Genomic DNA, 18,487 nt, shown 5'->3' on the forward strand with positions numbered 1-18,487 from the left:
AACAGGAATATTTCTGAAGCCCCAAAGCTTTTATCTATTTTTCTTTTTATATATTGTACACATATACACACACTCACGTGGGGGTATAGATATACATTTACATCATACATACACATATAGGCCTTCAAAACAGAAATACTGTATATGTCATCACATGAAAAGCAAACATAAACATTTTTTTAAATTACATATTGCTTAAATAAGTTAAGGCCCATCTTTGAGTATTTATTTAAACATAAAGTACTAAACCTGTAATGTCACTCAGAAAAACTACCCAAAAGTCAAGCTGACAGACAGATAACCCCTGCCTTATTTATAAAGACTGTAAACAAGCCCCGTTAATTAGGTTTTGCTTCAGAAGAAAACCACAAAACATTCTTATAAATATTTTGACTAAGGTTCCTATAGCAGCTATACAGTGTTCACACATACTGTAATTCCACACAAATACAGACTGTCATCTATGTTTTGATTTGAGGGTTGGTAAAACAATTCTTTCCTGAAGTAGCATTCCTTTATTTCCCACACCTTACATTCAGAACAGGAACCTCATTCAAAGAGTAGAGGGACTTCGACGAAGCATGAAAGCAGCATGAACACATCATAAAATACAAAACATGCCTTCTGTGGCAAATCAGGTTTCTTGGACACCCCAACCCTCACTCCCAAATAGAAGTTACAGTGTTAATTATTTGCTATCCTTGACTTTGTAGGAACAGCTGGTGAGAAAATAACTGTTTTACTTTCACACAGAAACTTCTAAAGGCTCTTGCAAGGAAGGACAGAACAGAAAAAAAATCAGCAAAGAAACAGTTATCTCTTGTCTCTATTTGACTTTCTTCCTCCAAAATTTTCAAGTCAGCATGACATCTCGTGTCAGTATACCTATACAAGAATCTAGATAGAAAGCTGAAGCAACAAGGAACCTCTTCTTCAAAGAGGGGACAAGTGAGGATAAATCTCAGACATAAAGGGGCAAAAATGCCAGAGAGGCTGTTAACACACTGGAATTGCCAAGTTTCCCTTTTTCCTCCACATACCACAATGATCCAAGGTGATTACTTAATATCTAAAGTACTGCTGTCATACAGAGCAAGATAGGAATAATGAGCAACTATTACATGGTAAAAATCACTTCCTATTAACAGTTCAATTGCTTGGAACTCCTGACCAAATAATGGACTGTGAGAGACATACTGTTCAAAAGCTGTCAGCTAGAAACGAAGTAGTAAACTTTGTTATCCTCAAAGAAGCCAACAAAAACTAGCGAGATCAACAAAAAGCAGCCTAAATGTCCTATGTAAGCAAGAACAGAAAAACAATTAAGTTTTATCAACACATACGCTAATGATAGAAGAGCAAACTGGAAGGATTTATTTTCTGGCTCGCTATGTAAGAATACCAGAATGGCACTAAGCTGAAAGAAAGGTTTAGCTGCAGAAAAATTTGATCTTTTACTGGGGGATGGAGGGAAACAATGGCATAAATAAAATATTTCAAGCTGGAAAAAAATTTGATCAAGATCTTCCAAATTTTGAAGGTTTAAAAATAAAACCAAATCTAGTTTGACTTGGATTTAAATCTGCTCAAGACTCCTAGTTGTATTTCAAGACAAAATAATGTGATCATAATGAGCAGTTTTGACATTTTTTACTCTCAAAAACTTGCTGATTTTGAATAGCTAGTAGCCTACTCAAAACTTTTTATCTTATCTACATTACTGTTTATTGACTATGCTTTATGCAAAACTCCAGCAAATTGTAAGTGAATGCACTGGGCCCAGGTTGCTGATTTCAGAAAGGGGTTGAGACAAGGAAGAAGTGGCATTTCAGTGAAGAGTAAAGCGAGCATTTTACCAAACGTACCTGTTTCCTTTTGCATTATCCAGACTTTAAGCTCTACCAGGCTGTGAGCATAAAAGCATTTATCCTCTCGTAAGCAGCCATAATGCACCTCATGTCTGCACAGGTCAAGCTGGCATCGAACTTGAAAAGGGCGAATTTTGGAATATTTCACCATAGTTTCACGCAGACTGTGGACAAGGCACCTGTTTTGGAAGCAGTTCCCAGAAGGAAGGAGCATCTAATTATCATTTATTTCTAGGCTGAGTAAACCAACATCACAAAACAGTACTCTTGTGAAATCTAGAAGTCTCTCTTCTGCAAAGCATTACTGAATTCAATCCAACTGCATCACTGGTTTCCAAGAGGGAAAGTGTATCACGTCCACTTTCAAGTGCATATCCTGAGCTAATTACAAAAAGCAAGTACTTATTCTTTTGTAGAGCACCATTAAAGAAAGAGCTGATGCATCACAGTAGTAGCCTAGCTGTTACAACTGTAGTGTTTCCTCAATATAGGGAAGTGGAAGACAAGTAAAGGATTAAAAATGCTCCCACTTACGTTTCCATTGTATAAAAATGTAAGTCTATTAATTCTCCAAAACTTAATTAACACCACTGCCACTATGCCACTTTGCTAACTTTCAAAGAATAATTATAAACACTTCTCTCACACTATTTTTTACCAACTGAATTTATAAGGACTACAGTCTATTTCAGACCCTGGAATTAAGGCAAACCTGTTCTTAACCAGCTGAGTTAAAACTACAGCAAAATAAGCAAAACAGACTGAACAAAGAGCAAACTTACGAATTCCTCCTGTATTAATTTACCATCACACATCTGTGTGTGTGACATCACACATCAATTCTCACTAGATAGAAAAGCTATTAACAGACTGACATCAAAACAAGTAAGATTCAAATACAAGGGTGGATACCACTATTTTTGAATGTGTTGATAAAGAAATAGTTCACTTTCAATTTAGTTACATGACACAATCCTTGTTCAGCAAGTTTGTCTTAGCAATACCACCAAATCGTAACAGTTAACAAGGAAGAGAAGTTAATCAACAGGTAAGAAATGAAAATCAGTATTAAACAGAATGCCCTAAAACCATTGCTTTTAATTTGAAACTTAAAGAGATGGGATTTCAGACATACTTGTTATCTTCAAAGTCATGCATAGCAGGGTGAGAACAAGAAGATGAGTTATCCTTGTTCCTTTTGCTTATTATTCTCGGTTTGTGATCAAAACATTTCTGGAATACAAAAACCAGGTCATTATAGAGTATGTATTTTATATATTTTAAAATATACCTTACCTTAAAGATTTTAACAGACTTCAACTACTCGCTAATCTAAAGCTAGCCAGATTACTGAACATGCATTTCAAAATTTAAGAAATAGTCATGCATGAACCAAAGCATTTCTTTCCAAGTAATTTTCTTATTTATTATAATTTTTATTGTGTCATTAGAAATAAAGCAGCACCTCACAAAGAAACATAAATAATCCATGATGTTCTTGAAGAAGTTGGGACACGGTCAAGTTGATCTTTCCATTTCCCCCAAAAAGAGACTCTCGACTGAAGGCTCCTTTGCGCTCCAGCGTCCACACATCAATCTCCTCTTGGCAATACGCAAATGTGCAATGACCTGGATATCTGCATTCCTCTTCAGCAGCAACATCTAGAATGGTAACATTGAATATGACATTGCTTTTACACAACTTTTATCTTATTTATCTTAAAACATCCACTACCTCAATTTCAGATGTTTTTAATAAAGAAGCTACATTCGTTGTGAAAGGATCACAGAAGTCCTCTTGAAAGAAGAAAACCTTACGCTGAAAGAAATTAGAAAGGCTGAAGCACAACTCCATCAACTGTCCTTCTCTGGTCTAGGCAACAATGCTCAGAACTCAGAATACCTTTTGCTTAAACACAGCTGTTAATTCATCCAAGAGTTATCTTGCTTAGATCGTAAGTAAAGGCTCATACTGCAGAAGCCTAACAAGGATGCTCTTCTTTTTTTGCTGCCTTTTCTTTTACAAATAATAGCCCAGCACTAGGATGCAATGTTATTCATGGAGAACAGTACAGAAGTACAGTGCACGTTCTCTAAATAATCCCATTAATGGTCAAAATATGGCTCTCTACAGCCTCGGAAAATATAAACAACCCAGTGAACTTCCTTCTCTGCCTCCTGTGAGCAAGTATAAAAACTCACTCTGTACTTCATGCGGAAAAGCTAAACTATGTTATTTTGAGTGGAGACATTGATTGACTGATTGATGGCTTAGCTTCGCGAACGAAGATTTGGGAAGGGCTTTACCCATGCTTACTACAAGCACGATGAGTACTAAAAGGGCAATGCGGGATAGGGAAATCCAGTTGGAAAGAAGGCTGCTTGGTCATTCAGGATGTTTCTGAACAAGACTATCATCTCCTGGGTCAATCTCGAGCAACCAATGTCCTGAACTGCCTGCATGCAGGGTTGGGTCTGCAGCTTCCAGTGCACCTTGTCATCTGCCGATTCGTCCCTCGCCTGTCACTACAGGGGTTTGCAAGTGAGTAAACCCTTCGGGCCTGTGCAGTGGATTTTTTTAGGTGAGACACAGCGTGCACGGAGTGCAGACATTACCATTTTACTATATGTAACACGTACCTTTACATATATAATACGGTCCCACGTACTGTGTCTTTGTTGGTCTGGGACGTATTTTTTTCCATGATTTATCTTCAGAGTTTTTTATCCTGCCAATTAGAATATCCTTCTTACATTTATGTTCTAAACTGGGATGGTAAGCGTAATCCAATAATTTAGGACCTGAAACAACCACAGATAATTGCTTATATTTGCATATACTGCAACATACTTTTAATATTTCCATACACAGGCTGGCACATAAGCCCAAAGCAAAATACACAAATACATTGAACAGAGTTCCTACTTGCACCAGCAACTCTGAAGAACCAAAAGTCATTAACAGCCATGTTGAGCAGAATAGAAAAAGACTGAATACTTACAAAAGGACCAGTCTCGGCAAGGGAAAAAACAGCAGTTATGTGGGGAGGGATAATGTGTTACAACCTTAAGATTACTTTGGAACACCAACAAATTGCCACTTTTTTCCAAATTCCAAAGTATACATTTACTTTGTATAATGTATAATTTAAAACTTAACTTGCTTATTTATAAGTTGTCAATGCAGATGAGTTCCAAGGATCAGTAAATGGCTCTCTTAACCTTCAGCTTTTATTGTATTAGAATAGTTACTATGTTTAGAGATAAAACACGCTAGGTAATGAGTATGCACGTGCCAAAAATATAAATGCCAATACCAGAATTTTGTGATTTTGGAAACAAAAATACATTTAGCTTTAAATTCTGTCTTTAGGATGATACTACAGTGAAAATTACATTACCACCAAAATGAAGAAATAAGGGAGAGAGTCTTAAGACAAGCAATGCTCAGTGAATTTTGCTGTTTAAGGGACTGCAAAACCAAGAATGTGACTGTTCCCCTGGACAAGAAGCTGATGAAGAGTACAATTTCAAAAGTAGGTAGTAAAAGCAAGAGACACTTAATGGCTTTGATAGAGATGCAATGAAACAGAAGAAATAGATGCTTTGATGCAAAAAGTGAAGCTAGGAACATGCTATGTGCTTCCACAAGTATTTCATAAGCACCTGCTTTTAGCAGAACATAGGGGGCTTTCAAATATCACTTCATGGATTTTTCTTATAAAAAAACCAAAAAACCCGATACGTAAGTTCTTAAAACTACAGCAGTCATCCCCTAAGTGTCTTGATACAATTCTTTACAGCATATCAATATCAGTGACACCTATAACATGAAGCAAGATGCTCGTTTTTAAGATTTGTCTTAATAAAAGCTATTGTCTCTAGAATATGGTTCTATTTAACAGCAGCAGCTCAGGCCTAAAAAGATTAGTTATATTAAAGCCCAATATTGGTTAAGATACTTTCAGTCAATACAGTGGCGTTAATAATTACAAAGGTTTGGAAGCCTCAGATTATGATTTAGAATTAGTTTGAAAGAACAATAAAACAGATGGGATGTGAAGGTTACCAGGCACTTTGAACTGCAGTTCAATTCCCCATGGCCAATCAGAGAGAGTATTGCAAGTATTTTTTAGTCTTGAGCAAAGGTGTCATTCTTCACAGTACCCTGGGGGCTGGGAGGAAAGCGAATACAGAGTGTGAATGACCTTACATACAGGTGGGTGAAAGCGTGTGGTGATTTGTGATGGGTTTAGGAATCAAGAATCTATTAGGACAAGAAATAAAGACAAGAAGAAAGATGATAAAACAGTTGTTGAAACATTTTACCAGTTCCTTAACCATAAGATCATACTACATCTGCAAAGAACAAGTCAGGATTAGCACTACTTAGAAGCCAACAGTATTTTAACTTAAGAACACTGAAGTTCTAAATGTATGCTTTTATATTTTTTAAAAATGAACCCGATTGAGTCCAAAAGCCCCTTACCTTTTTTGACAAAACATAACTGGCAGGCCTGTCTTAGCTCATGTGTGCCTTCTAGTGGGTTTCTTCCCGCAAGTGCTGGAGATACAGGTATGTTAGCAGTTGCACTGCTAAAAACATTTGAAAAGTCATTTCTAGTTTGGCCTGCAATTCCCATGTAATTTTCTGACCCAAACAAACTACTAGGGCCATTTATCTGTTGGAAGAAAGCATGTTTTACTTGATCCATATAGTTTATCTACAACTAACATTTAATCTACTGAATTATTCTTTAAAGCATATGAAAGACTACACACACACAAAAAAAATATCAAAATACAAATTTAACCACAGGTCTAAGAAGGGGACACAGAGATTTTACAAAAGCCATACACCCAGCACAGACTAAGCACATAATGAGATCCAACCAGGTACAGGGAGAAGAACAGGCTGATTATTACTACATCCTGGCTCACAAGGATGCAATCCTTCAAGCACCCTTCCCCACATAATCAATGGCCAGCAGCATGACTGAAAATATACAGCATGACTAGAATACAGAGACCAGAAGGATTTTCAGACACAAGGCGATCTTTGCTCTGCTCCTGCATTAAGACAGTTCACCAGTATTCCTAGTCTTTGGCACTTGGATCATAAGAGATTTCCTCTCTCTTAGGTTGGTTATTTTACACTTCCACAGTCTTTTACAAGTTCCTCAGAGCGGATAAGTGGCTATGACAGTAGTCAAGGTTTGCATTTATAGAACAAGCTTTGCAGATTTTCTCCTATGTTCAGTTACTGCTGCTGTGAGCTACTGTACAACTGTCTTTCAGCCAGAATCACATTTTAATGGTACAAGTGCCATATTTTTAAAAATAGAAACTTCTACTGTGAAAACTATGATCTTAGTTTAAGCCTTCAAACTGTTAACATTTGAACTGATGTGAAAGAAAACACAGAAAACACTTACAAACAAGGGGGAATTATTGCTGGTAAGTGTTGGTGTTCCATCTCTAGAAGCTGAACTTGAGAGGTCTAAAGGAACACAAAGAAGTTTTAATTATTTCAGTTCCCAAAATATCCTATGCAAAAAATTATTTATCATTCCTAAGAAGTATCAAAGGTTTGGTTTTTTTGTCAAACATCAAAGGGGCTTCTTTGTTTGCTATGACTATGTTTTGTATTCTGTAAAAGCCCCTTTTAAACATCTGGGCTAAAAACTTACTAGGTAATCATCTTCCATTTAACTATCTGATTAACATCAACAGTAGCTTCACAGGCATATGCTGAAGCAACATGAAGCTGCTTGTGCAGTACAAGAACAGTAGCTAAATAAGCAAGCAGTACCTGCCTATCAAAAATGAGATGAAAGACAGGTAAGAGGATTGTTCTATTTTTAGCCTTATTTTGTGAACTTGGCTTTGTTCTAAAGAGAGCACACTCCTGTAAGACTAGTAAATTAGAGACAGAACTTCATTTTATCTTTTCTAGTTCACTGACTGTTTGTATCTTGTTATTTTACTACATAGTAACAGTCTCCAGAGTTTGAATTCAAACATGTATTACTGGTATCTTTTCAGAGCACACAGTTTTATTAGTCTTTTAGAATTCTTGTTTATTGCTAAATCATGAGAAATAGTTTAAGCTGTAAGAACACCTTTGTTTAAAGGAAAAAAAAAGTTTGAAAGAAAATGGTTCCTTCGTCCTACTTATTCACCTGAAACAAATGACTTGCACAATAAATGCAGTAAAAACTTAATAGAGGGAGCTTGGAGTATGCTTATGCAGACCCCAAGTAAACAAAAGCTTCATTTATAAATTCTTGTGTACAACTAATGTTGATTATCAATACTCTCAAAAATTGTGAGCACAGATCAAATGTTAAATGTAAGTGTTAAATAATAGTGAATAGTTGTGAAAACTCATTTAAAAGAAGAAGCCAGTTGGCTCATGCACAACTCTCATCATAAAAGGTTAAATATTGAGACTCATTTCTTACCTCTTTTTGGGTCACTGATTGAAAAGCTGCTTAATGGTGAGCAAAAATTTTCCAGTGAAGAAGCCAAAGGCTGTGAAAAGATTTCTGAAAGAGAAGGTGAAGGAACAAATCCTGCGCTAACTGGTAGCGTCCCCAACAAGGAGGCAGAGAAAGGTACAGTAGGAGCCACGCTTCCTGTGGGAATTGGTCCTCTGACTCCTGCAGTTTGCTGGGGAAAAAAAAAAAAATGGAATTTAAAGAAAATGTTCACACAGAAAAAAAAAAATTCTCAAGAACACAATCTGCAATAGCATTTCTTTTAGTAACATTAACGCAAAGCTTTTATAAACCTACTGAAAAGCAACAATAAAAGGCACACTACAGTACAAACCCTAAACCTGTCCTAATGCAAGGAACTACCCCCGACTCAACCACTTCATAGTTCAGTTAGCTGAAGTTCATTAACTTATTAAGTTTTGGAGTTATTCATGAATCAGATCAGAGCTAAATTTCCAAATTGTTAAAAATATAAGACAAGAGGGAAGAGTAGGAAGAGTCAGGAATCAACATGATTTTTTTTCTAAATAAAGAGGATTCAAATTGCAGTAGAGTTAGCTTTGAAATAAATCCTCAGAAAAAATAAAATGGTACTATACTCTGCAAAGGGCAGATCACCTTCTCCCATCCACTCCGAAAAAGAACCTATCCTTCTGTATATCTCTGCTAAAAACATATCAAGTAGGGAAGTTTTCCTTCCCTCTCTCTGTCATCCCGAGGCTTCCTCCTTGTCTGGAGGTTGAACAAATACATCTGCACAGAGTCTAGCCAACGTGAAATTCCCTATGTTCCCCAAGTCAGCCTACAACTCACTCAAGATTCTACACTACACAGGACTGCAGTCAACCTTGGAAGACTGTATGCTTCCTGGTTTTCACTACGGCAAACTTCCTAGGCTTTATTAAAAGCAATTAATTGCTACATTTCCAAAATACTTTCTACAAAACAAAGTGCATAAAACAGAAAATTAGAAGTCCAAGCATTTTTTATTTTAAGATTTCCAATTGCATCCACATCTGAATGAACTGAAATCACAACTAACTGAAGAATTAAATATGCCACAGCCTCATTCAACATTGCATGCTAATACTAACGGCTCCAAATGACTGACAGGGCCACAGCAGACAGTCAGTAACCTTGCTAATAAGTTCAGACATCTCTGCTCATCAATCAGAGCCCTCATTTTGACTAATAGTTGAGGAACTCTGTACGCTTCACAGTCTGTTCTAGCTCTGGAATGGTGGTGTAATTAAGAACAACTCTTCATGTGCCTAAATTAACAATCTCTTCTAAAAAGTATTAAAAATTAGACTCATGATGGTATAACTATTATCCAGGACGTGGATCTGAACAATGCTCTGACTGGAGAGATACTAACAAATGCATTAGAAGACCACAGCACAAGTACTACTGTCCTGCAAAGCTAATAGCATATGTTTAACTATGGTTTCTACTCCTACAGGGTCAGCACTCCAACACACTCTCAGGTTCTGAGAGGGTTTATTTCCTCAAAAATACTCTGACAGAAGAAAACAAAAACACCTCCCAAAAACACCAACATACTAGCCCGTACTTCAAATTATCTATGTCACTCTTTCCTGGAAGTAGTATCCCTCCCACTGTGGTAGTACTGGTAGTAGTGTAGCAGTATTTCCAAAGTAGTGTCCCTCCCCCAGCAACCTCACTCATGTCTTCCATCACACAAAAGCAATGTAATTGTCCCTGGAGCTCTGCTGGGCCCTGGTATGTCTACAGCCACATTTGCAAGACTCTGCACCTGAGAAAATCAACCTGACTGTGCACATACAGAGCTCAACGTAACCAGAAGAGGAAACTCACATTTCACTGCTAGCCCACTTGATAAAAATACAAGATCCTACTCACAAGGACGATCTTTTGAGAATGAAAACAAACAAAAAAGTCTTACCATTACACTTTCATCTGGATCAGGCACAGAATCAAGTAATTCATCAAGTTCTTCCCCAATAATTATATCTCCATCTCCATAATCTAAACATGGTTCTGACATAGAGAAAGAAACATTTCCTCCATTTGCCAGCACTGCAGATGGCAAAGAAACCTTTTCCACTTGAAGAGGCATAATAGAACATAAAGATGGTACAGGTACTGATGACACTTTAGACACTTCAAAGTTTGTTGAAGAAGCAGCAGAAACCATCTCTTGCTTCTGGTCAGATAAATCTGAAACAGTTAAGATCGGAATGACTGGAACTTTTGTTCAAAGATGTAAAAATACCTTGGATAACTTTTACTCTGAGGGGTGAGGGAGTGGAGAAACATGAAGAATTTTTAAGCAAAGCCACATTAAATATTGCTAACTTCCATTAACTGCCAGTTCATGTGTACCTGTATCTCAAGTGTTTATATATTACTCAAACTAAAAAAGACAGGAAAAGTTACAGACCTGATACTCCACTAAATCTCTGGCGTATTCTCCCCTCCCTATTTTTCCAACTTGAAGAGAACAGTATGAGACAAATGCTATAGGAGGAGTTACAATCGTATCGAGGTGAGGAGACTGAAAGGAAATTTGCTTAGGCACTTAAATATGTAGTTTTAAAGATAAACAGATCAGAGTTTTTACCACAAATCTTTCAAATGACAAGATGAATTTTCTCAACAAATACAACATATATGTATGGCACACCTAGCTTCCTAGGTTGTAACACAAGACTCACCTAACTCAATATCTTCTACAGAAGAATTCTGTAAGTGAGAAAAAAAAATACCTCTCAGCACTTTTTGTAAGAGCAATTAAAAATCTTCAAATAAATATTCAGATTAAGAATATAAGTCCTCACACTTAGATTTTATAAAATCTTAAATTTGTGAAGTATAATGGAACTTAGATAATTTTTTTAGACAAAGCATTCATTTGCAGACTGAAGTCAACTCACAGGGTCACTAAAAATCTGCAACCAACCACTCCAAGGAATTAAAAAAGCCTAAATAGGACCTTAAATGAGCTGTTCCTACATGTCCTCATTCATTTACAGCTAAATTGTCTACGCTCCCATGAAAAAAGTCTGTAAGATGAGCTCCTCTTCATTACTGCTGCTCAGACACAGAACAAACAGCAAGATAAATGCAAGTTCAGCTGCTAATAAAGGTTGTATTTGGACAAATGCATAAATCAAAAGGGATTTTATGGCAGTACGCTTCACTTTGATAACTGTCAACAAAGTGAAATAAATAAATAAATTGGCATATTAACTATACCCTTGCCTCAAGGCATTAAAAGTAAATATATTCATTGCACTGGATTTAATGATTTAGCTAACATTTATTCTACAAAGCTAACGTGCATCCTAGTCTGCCTTACATATACAGCAAAACTGAACAGAGAGATCAACAGAACCCTAAAGACCAAATTAACAGCATCTGACATAAAATGTGAGTTGCACCATTTTCACTTCATCATCATGAAATTATGAAACAATTATTCCCTGCACTCTAAAGTCAGCTTGCACTTTGAGCATGTAAAACCTTACCTGAGTTGATACGTTGCTAGAAACTGAATTGGAGGAGGGTAGCTGCAATGAGAAGATGCCTTCATTAAATACAAAGTGGTTATTAAGACAGGGAAACCTCAATGTTAAAATAAAAATCTTACCTTTGCTCTTACATATGCTTTCCTTATTTTTAACCCTAGTTTTTGAGCTAGTTCCTGGGTAAGCTTAATCACACTTTCATCCTAAAAGACATAAATAAAGTTTCATAATTTACATGTATTGTCATCTAGTCAAGATATCTGTTTACATCTCGGTCTGTATTCTGCAATATTCCTACATGCAGGATGTCTCTTAATGCACTTTTATTCTTTCACAAAAGTATGCAAGCTAATGCTGAAAAATACTACTACCTTCAAGCAAAACTTCTAAAATATCTGGAACTAAAGGAAGAAAAAAAAAAAAAAAAGGCCAGAAAATAGACAGAATCCTTCTCTTCCATTTAACTGATTTTAAAATAATGTAAAGATTTTTGCCAAAACCAGAGAAATGGGATTTTTTTGTGGGTGGGTATTTTTTGTTTAGTCATTTGGGGAGGGTGTTTGTTCTTAGAGTGGATGTGGGGGGGTTGTTTTGTTTTTATACAAACTGAGAGCCACATCTCCGATTACCATAATGTCAGCTCCTACATAACACTACTGAATATGTAACGGCAACTCCGTATGTTGGCAGTAATTGCATCATACAGTAAGAAAAGTGGAGTTAAAAGCCTGTTCATATTTCACTCTGTCCTATAGTTATAATAATGATTCAGTTAAATGATTTTAAGATTTAGCTTCCAGAGTGTGTCCTACAGCTAGGAAAGGCTATTTATAGAACTTATATTAAGGCGTATTAACTCGAAGTGAAAACATTCAGATCTAGAGGTGCAAAGTGAAAATCCAAAGTCCAATATTACACATTCAGATAAACCACTTATGTCTTTGGAAACACAACTGAAACCCACTCTGAATCAAGAGGTAAACCTATGCTCAACAGTTTGTCTAACTGTAATTTTGATATAATATTCTGTTCTGTGATCAGTCTATTTTAAGCAAAGCATGTAAAGTTTTCATCAGCATTTTAGTTCAAATCTGAAATGCATTTCTGAAGTGAAATCTCTGTATCCTCCTTATTCACTGTATTTTAGTTTGCATTACAAAGGTCTCAGAAAGCCAAATTAGATTAATTTTGGATGAAATTAAATTGAAGGTGCTGTAGGAGTGTTCTTGAAAAAAACAAAACCAAACAAAAAAAAACCCCAGAAATGAAACCAAAAACAAAACCAAAACACATACCAGAAAAAACCTAAACAAAATCACCATGAACAATCATGGGATCCTCAGGACCAGCATTTCAGTTTACAGATCCTCTCCTATTATACCACACACTGCTTGCTAATATAGATATAAGCCTAAGAGTAGAGGTGCATAGCAAGCTATTCAGATGAGGACAATGCACAGGTAAGAATGTTACTAGGTGCTTGGAAACCTAAAATACAGTTTTCAAAAGAATCAATATTGTACATTATAATTATGAGGGGTTGTTCCTTTATGTTGTAAGTACATCTCTGACTGTAGAGAATTTGAAACTATTAATTCAGTGGTTCCAGTGTTTATTTCAAAAGTTTTTGGCACTTGACCCCCACTGCAAAGTGACTATTTCTTTTGCTGAAAGTTAACATAACAAACTGATCTTGGGGATGATAATCTCTGCTATCAGTCTTCACTTCCATAACAAAAAATAATTCTTAGAAGAATAAAAAATACTGCATTAAAAAAAACAAAAGAAAAAAACCTTAAATGGTCTTGATGTAAGTATGTGTTTTCTGTATTAAATATTTAAAAACAATCATCAATATATAATTTACCTACCTGTGGCACAGCAAGAGAACATTTTGCTACAGCATCATAAGCCTTCTTGTACCTTCCCAGTTCGTTCAAAGCTTTTGCTTTCCTATAGAGAGCTCTGAAACTGTTTTCATTCAATCTTAATGCTATTTCACAGTCTTCTAGAACTTTTTCATGCAATCCCTATGAGGAGGAAAAAAAGAAAAAGTAATAAGGCATTAATCAGAACTTTATCATCAAAATACCAAATTGAAACTATTACATAAAGGTACTGAAACACTGTAAAATATGCAGCGAGGCCACTCACACTGCATGTGTAAGTTTTGCTAAGCCAACAACTTGCACAATTAAAAACAAGCAGGGATGTCATTCATGTAAAATCCAGTGACATTTATGAAGACAATTCAGCTCTTTCATAAGAGCCATCTTATTCTACAGAGAAAGCAGTAGACTCGGGTGGAATCAGTAGTATAAATAGATAAAAACACTGGTCTACCAACTTCCAAGCCTAGTATGACTCCTTTATATTAATATTCTAGTGTTAGTAACCAAAAAATATCTCAAGGATTACACTTGTAAAAGGAAGATATTAAAGAATATGGCAAAATGATGATTTGAAACATGCCAGTACTCAACCCAACACCAAAAGCTTTCCACTCACTAGGAAACTTCCTATGTCTTCGTACTCTGTTAGCACACTGTTCTAGAGAAATCATACGGTTTAAACAGAAGCTTACCATATTTGAAAAACATGCTATCCTGTTCACGTGCAGCTTCTCCAAAATATCATCAGAAACATGGATTTCTTCAGAATTAGCATAATCAGCTACATTTATAGCTTCTGTATAGTGACTCAGTGATCCTCTCCAATCACCTTCTCGATATACATCATTCCCCTCATTAAAAAGATTTCTAACAAGCTCTCGTATAAATAACTGGAACAAAGAAAAGAAACACCCATCAGCAGTTTTGTTGTTTATCTTCCATGTTTCCAAACACATTTTTAAATAGAAAATTTATACTGGTGGCTTCAGGGAATCAAAATGAAATGCCAAACTCCTGTCTATATTAGTATGTTTCTTCTGACATTTGTCCAAGACAATTTCTAATATTCAACACCCCCATACAAGTAAATAAGAGAGCAGCTGAACTACTGATAACAGAATTACTTTGTATAATTAACTTAAAAAACCCATATATGTTCCATACATTCTTTTAGCGAGTAGCAGCCATAGCAACTGGCAGACCACTAGTATATAAAGGTTGCAAATTAAATGCTTTTCTTAATGTAAAATGTGAAAGATTGCATTTTTATCTAATATGTTCTCAAATCCAATGAAACCACCTACCATTGAATAAAAATGCTAAGAAGATGAGTCTGAGCCTATAAGTGAAAAATTATGCAAAATAACAACATGTACAGAAACAAAATATGCTTTTAACATTTATGTGACTGAGGTCCTTTCATCTTACTTTTGCTCTGCTACCCTAAATTTTACTCAGAATAGCATATTGCTTTATCCAATGAATGCCCCACATTCATCTCTAACATCAACAGAAAAAGAGTTAATCTGAACTGTTATAGGAGTGAATTATAGGCATCAAATATCTGAACACTTGTATCACAATGTAATTAGTCCTCCTGTTCCAATATTAAGACACTGTAATTTACCATTCATACTATATCATTACTTAAATGATTAAAACCAAGAACAAATAAAATAAGATACGCCCACATTAAAAACTCTTCTGGAAATGCAAAAGTAATTTCATTACCTCATATTGTTCTTGTGTCCCTGGATAGGGCAAAGTAGATCTAGAAAAAAGAAATTACAGACTGTTACAAACATTCCTTAAAGACAATCACATTGGAGAATACTGGTTCTTACTAAAAACAATCTCACTTGCTGCAACAGGCAAATCTTTCAATACTGTCTACTGCCTATCCTGAAAAAGGGGAGAGTGCTGTAGATTAGTTTTGATTAAACAACTGTGTTTTCTTATTACTGATAACTTATTTTCATTTGAAGTCACATAGCCAGCCTTAACTCTGCTGTTCAAAATGTATTAAGGTTTTGAATGCTTTAAAACCTCAATTTAAAAACAATTTCCTTACTCCCCTCCACTGCAGAGAAACAGATTACACATGAGGAGAACTGCAATCTTCTTGTAAGTATTTTCAAGTGACAGATTATCTGTCAAAAGAACACATCAATTTTAATTAAGCCATACCAGTGATACTACAGGAATTTTAAGAGTTCTTTTGTAGGACAGAAAATAGATTTTCTCCGGCACAGAACAAAGGTACCTACTTCTAACTTTTCAGGACGAAAACCAGGAACCCTTTCCCTTACCATATCTGAGAATCTGTTTCAAAATGATTTGTAAACAGGCAAGTTTCTTTTTCCTTGGATTTTTTTTTGTTTTGGATTTTTTTTTTCTTTTTAAGAATGCTTTACATGAGCAGTGAATTAGTGTGAAATTTTGCAATGATTTTAAGCTATCCTGGAACGTTTTGAGAAGAATCTGGCATAGACACAAATGAAAATTAGCTATTAAGATAATTTTTCATTAGGTTAACTTTTAGCTCCAGTGTTGAAACATTTAGGTAGTTGTGAAAAACCCATCCCTTTCAGTAGCAACCTAGTCTTATGTGTAGCTGTCCAGAAGTATAAGGTGTATTTTCAGGCTATCAGCATTTTCCACCCACCAGAAAAATTCAGTGCTGGTATTTCTCAAAGGCAGAGAAGGAATGCCCTCCCACTTTCAATCTGCTCTGTTTTAGAACAACTAGGGGTTCTGTCTTTTCTTCAAGACTGCTCCCCATTTCTATATTAGTGTTAGCAAATATTCTGAGGAGAAACACAGGTCCTCCTCTTTCTCCTTCCTCCACTGGTAACACATTAAAAGGACTTTCCCAGAGCTATCCATCTCATGTATATACATGTATAAGCGTAAAAGAATAAAACCACAAAATCATACTCTATAAATTGGAGTCCCTTCTTAATGTCCTGTTGTCTAGTGCTTCTCTCTTCCGACACATTGGACATGTTATCCTGAACATCCACTTTTTGGATATGCCACTCCTCAAAAAGGAAGAAAGATAAATGGCTGTTAATACACAGCAGTTTGCATTTGGACCAAAAAGACCCAACCTCACATCAACACTAAGTCCATCATGCAAAACTTAGCAACAGCACTGAACAGCAACATAGGGAGAAGCCCCAGGTCAGAATCAACACCTCCTTCGTAAGTGCCCAGTTACACAACACTTCTACAGAAAATATTTATTCCAATTTCTACTTTATCTTTAGGTTTCCACTTATTTACTTTTGATGATGCAGAGTCATGTTAGTGAAACTGAACCACATTACAAGTGCAGATTGCATGGATTACTGCTAAACCAACCTAAGGTTCCACACTGTCCCCTTTTTAATAGCTTTATACTTCTTTTATTTGTTTGCTGAAGTAGAAATAAACTCAAGAACCCAGTATGTTTATTAATAAAATCCACAGAAAACTACCATTAAGTCTCATTCTAGAGTCTCTCATCGTCACCCATCCGCTAAGGTGTAACTAGAAGCAAAACACTACTGCTTTAATAACGTCTACCAATTGCAGGTAGTTTCCAATGTGAAAACCCTGGAAACTACCAGCAGCAAAGGCTACCTACTTCATTTGAAAAAATGATCAGCTTGACATTTCCATCCAATTTAAGTAGCCTGGATCAGTGATTTTTTTTTTTTCCTTCATGTCTTTCACTTACTGGACTTACAAATATTCAGGTTAAACAAGCTAAGCCCATCTGTATAACCTTCAAGAGAATGCTATAAGTCTGGTTTCAGAGCTGCACAGTTGTGACTAATTGCAATGTAAGAACACAACTTTTTTACAACAAAGATCAGTAAGACAAAGTTTTCTTCTGAAAACACTGAAATTTAGAAAAAGGCTTTTAGCTTGAGGAAATACTTTTTTTTCTGAAAATTACTTTTTGTAGGAATTTATAGGGGTTTGTTTTGTTTTGTTTTTAAAAAAAGGATTGCATGCAGTACATTCCTGTTAGTCTAAAAATAGCCAGTATTTTGTGCCAGGTTACAATTTTACATCAGTGACAGAAGAATGAAAACAAAGTAAACCAAAAACCAAAATAACCCCCAGCAAACTCAACAAAATCCCAACTGAGAACAGAAACTGGTTGGAGAAGATACCCTGCTTTCTCCAAATGACCTGGAATAATGAAACAATCTGATGAGCTTTCAGATCTAATATTTGCAAACCTTTCCAAAACACCTTAAACAACTATAAGAAGCCTGCACCATTTAAAGTGACAGAGTTAGTCCTACTGTAGCACATTCCTAAAATGGGCATTAGAAACCAAGTAATTTTCTTCAGGTCACTAAGCAAATTAATGGAAGTACTCCAAGGCCCCCATTTCACCTCACTTCCCACCAAGACATCTAGTATCAACAAGTTTTGAAAAAGTAAAAGTAAAATCAGTCTGTAGATAAATAAATCAGTCTGCATCATGGGCAGCTACAATAGCTCACTACCAGGAATTGTTCAGATACTGCTTGTTTAGGTATATAAACAGCACTCGCTAATCTATTCTCCAAAAGGAAATAACCATTAACACCTTTCGTAAATGTTTTTCAGTTCCACAAGTTAGTAATACATACTCTGCTTTTGGCATACATATGAAAGACTTATAAATGTTTTAATGTGTAACGACAACATATCTATGAAGAAATCTAAATATAAAT

General features: G+C 35.8%; 1 protein-coding gene across 8 annotated transcripts in view; it reads right to left on the reverse strand.

Moving 5' to 3' along the window:
* The window catches only part of ZC3H7A (zinc finger CCCH-type containing 7A), a 29,934-nt gene that overhangs the window by 6,451 nt on the left and 4,996 nt on the right, over positions 1-18,487 (reverse strand). For 7 of the 8 annotated variants that reach the window (XR_013957061.1, XR_013957062.1, XM_080619674.1 and 4 more), the window contains exons 2-16: positions 16,710-16,813; positions 15,504-15,543; positions 14,465-14,662; positions 13,752-13,910; positions 12,003-12,083; positions 11,881-11,922; positions 11,068-11,095; positions 10,296-10,570; positions 8,333-8,540; positions 7,304-7,368; positions 6,358-6,550; positions 4,509-4,670; positions 3,334-3,530; positions 3,004-3,101; positions 1,866-2,047 (exon numbers count right to left, since the gene is read on the reverse strand). Coding sequence is in view for 6 of the 8 variants with exons in the window: in XM_080619674.1 (XP_080475800.1) it covers positions 1,866-2,047; positions 3,004-3,101; positions 3,334-3,530; positions 4,509-4,670; positions 6,358-6,550; positions 7,304-7,368; positions 8,333-8,540; positions 10,296-10,570; positions 11,068-11,095; positions 11,881-11,922; positions 12,003-12,083; positions 13,752-13,910; positions 14,465-14,662; positions 15,504-15,543; positions 16,710-16,777 (1,996 nt within the window). In the remaining 2 variants the exon portion in view is untranslated. The remainder of the gene's footprint in view (positions 1-1,865; positions 2,048-3,003; positions 3,102-3,333; positions 3,531-4,508; positions 4,671-6,357; positions 6,551-7,303; positions 7,369-8,332; positions 8,541-10,295; positions 10,571-11,067; positions 11,096-11,880; positions 11,923-12,002; positions 12,084-13,751; positions 13,911-14,464; positions 14,663-15,503; positions 15,544-16,709; positions 16,814-18,487) is intronic. The other variant, XM_080619672.1, reaches the window with a different exon arrangement.

The sequence above is a fragment of the Psittacula echo genome (assembly GCF_963264785.1).
Source record: "Psittacula echo genome assembly, chromosome: 5".
NCBI classification, from domain to species: Eukaryota; Metazoa; Chordata; class Aves; order Psittaciformes; family Psittacidae; genus Psittacula; species Psittacula echo.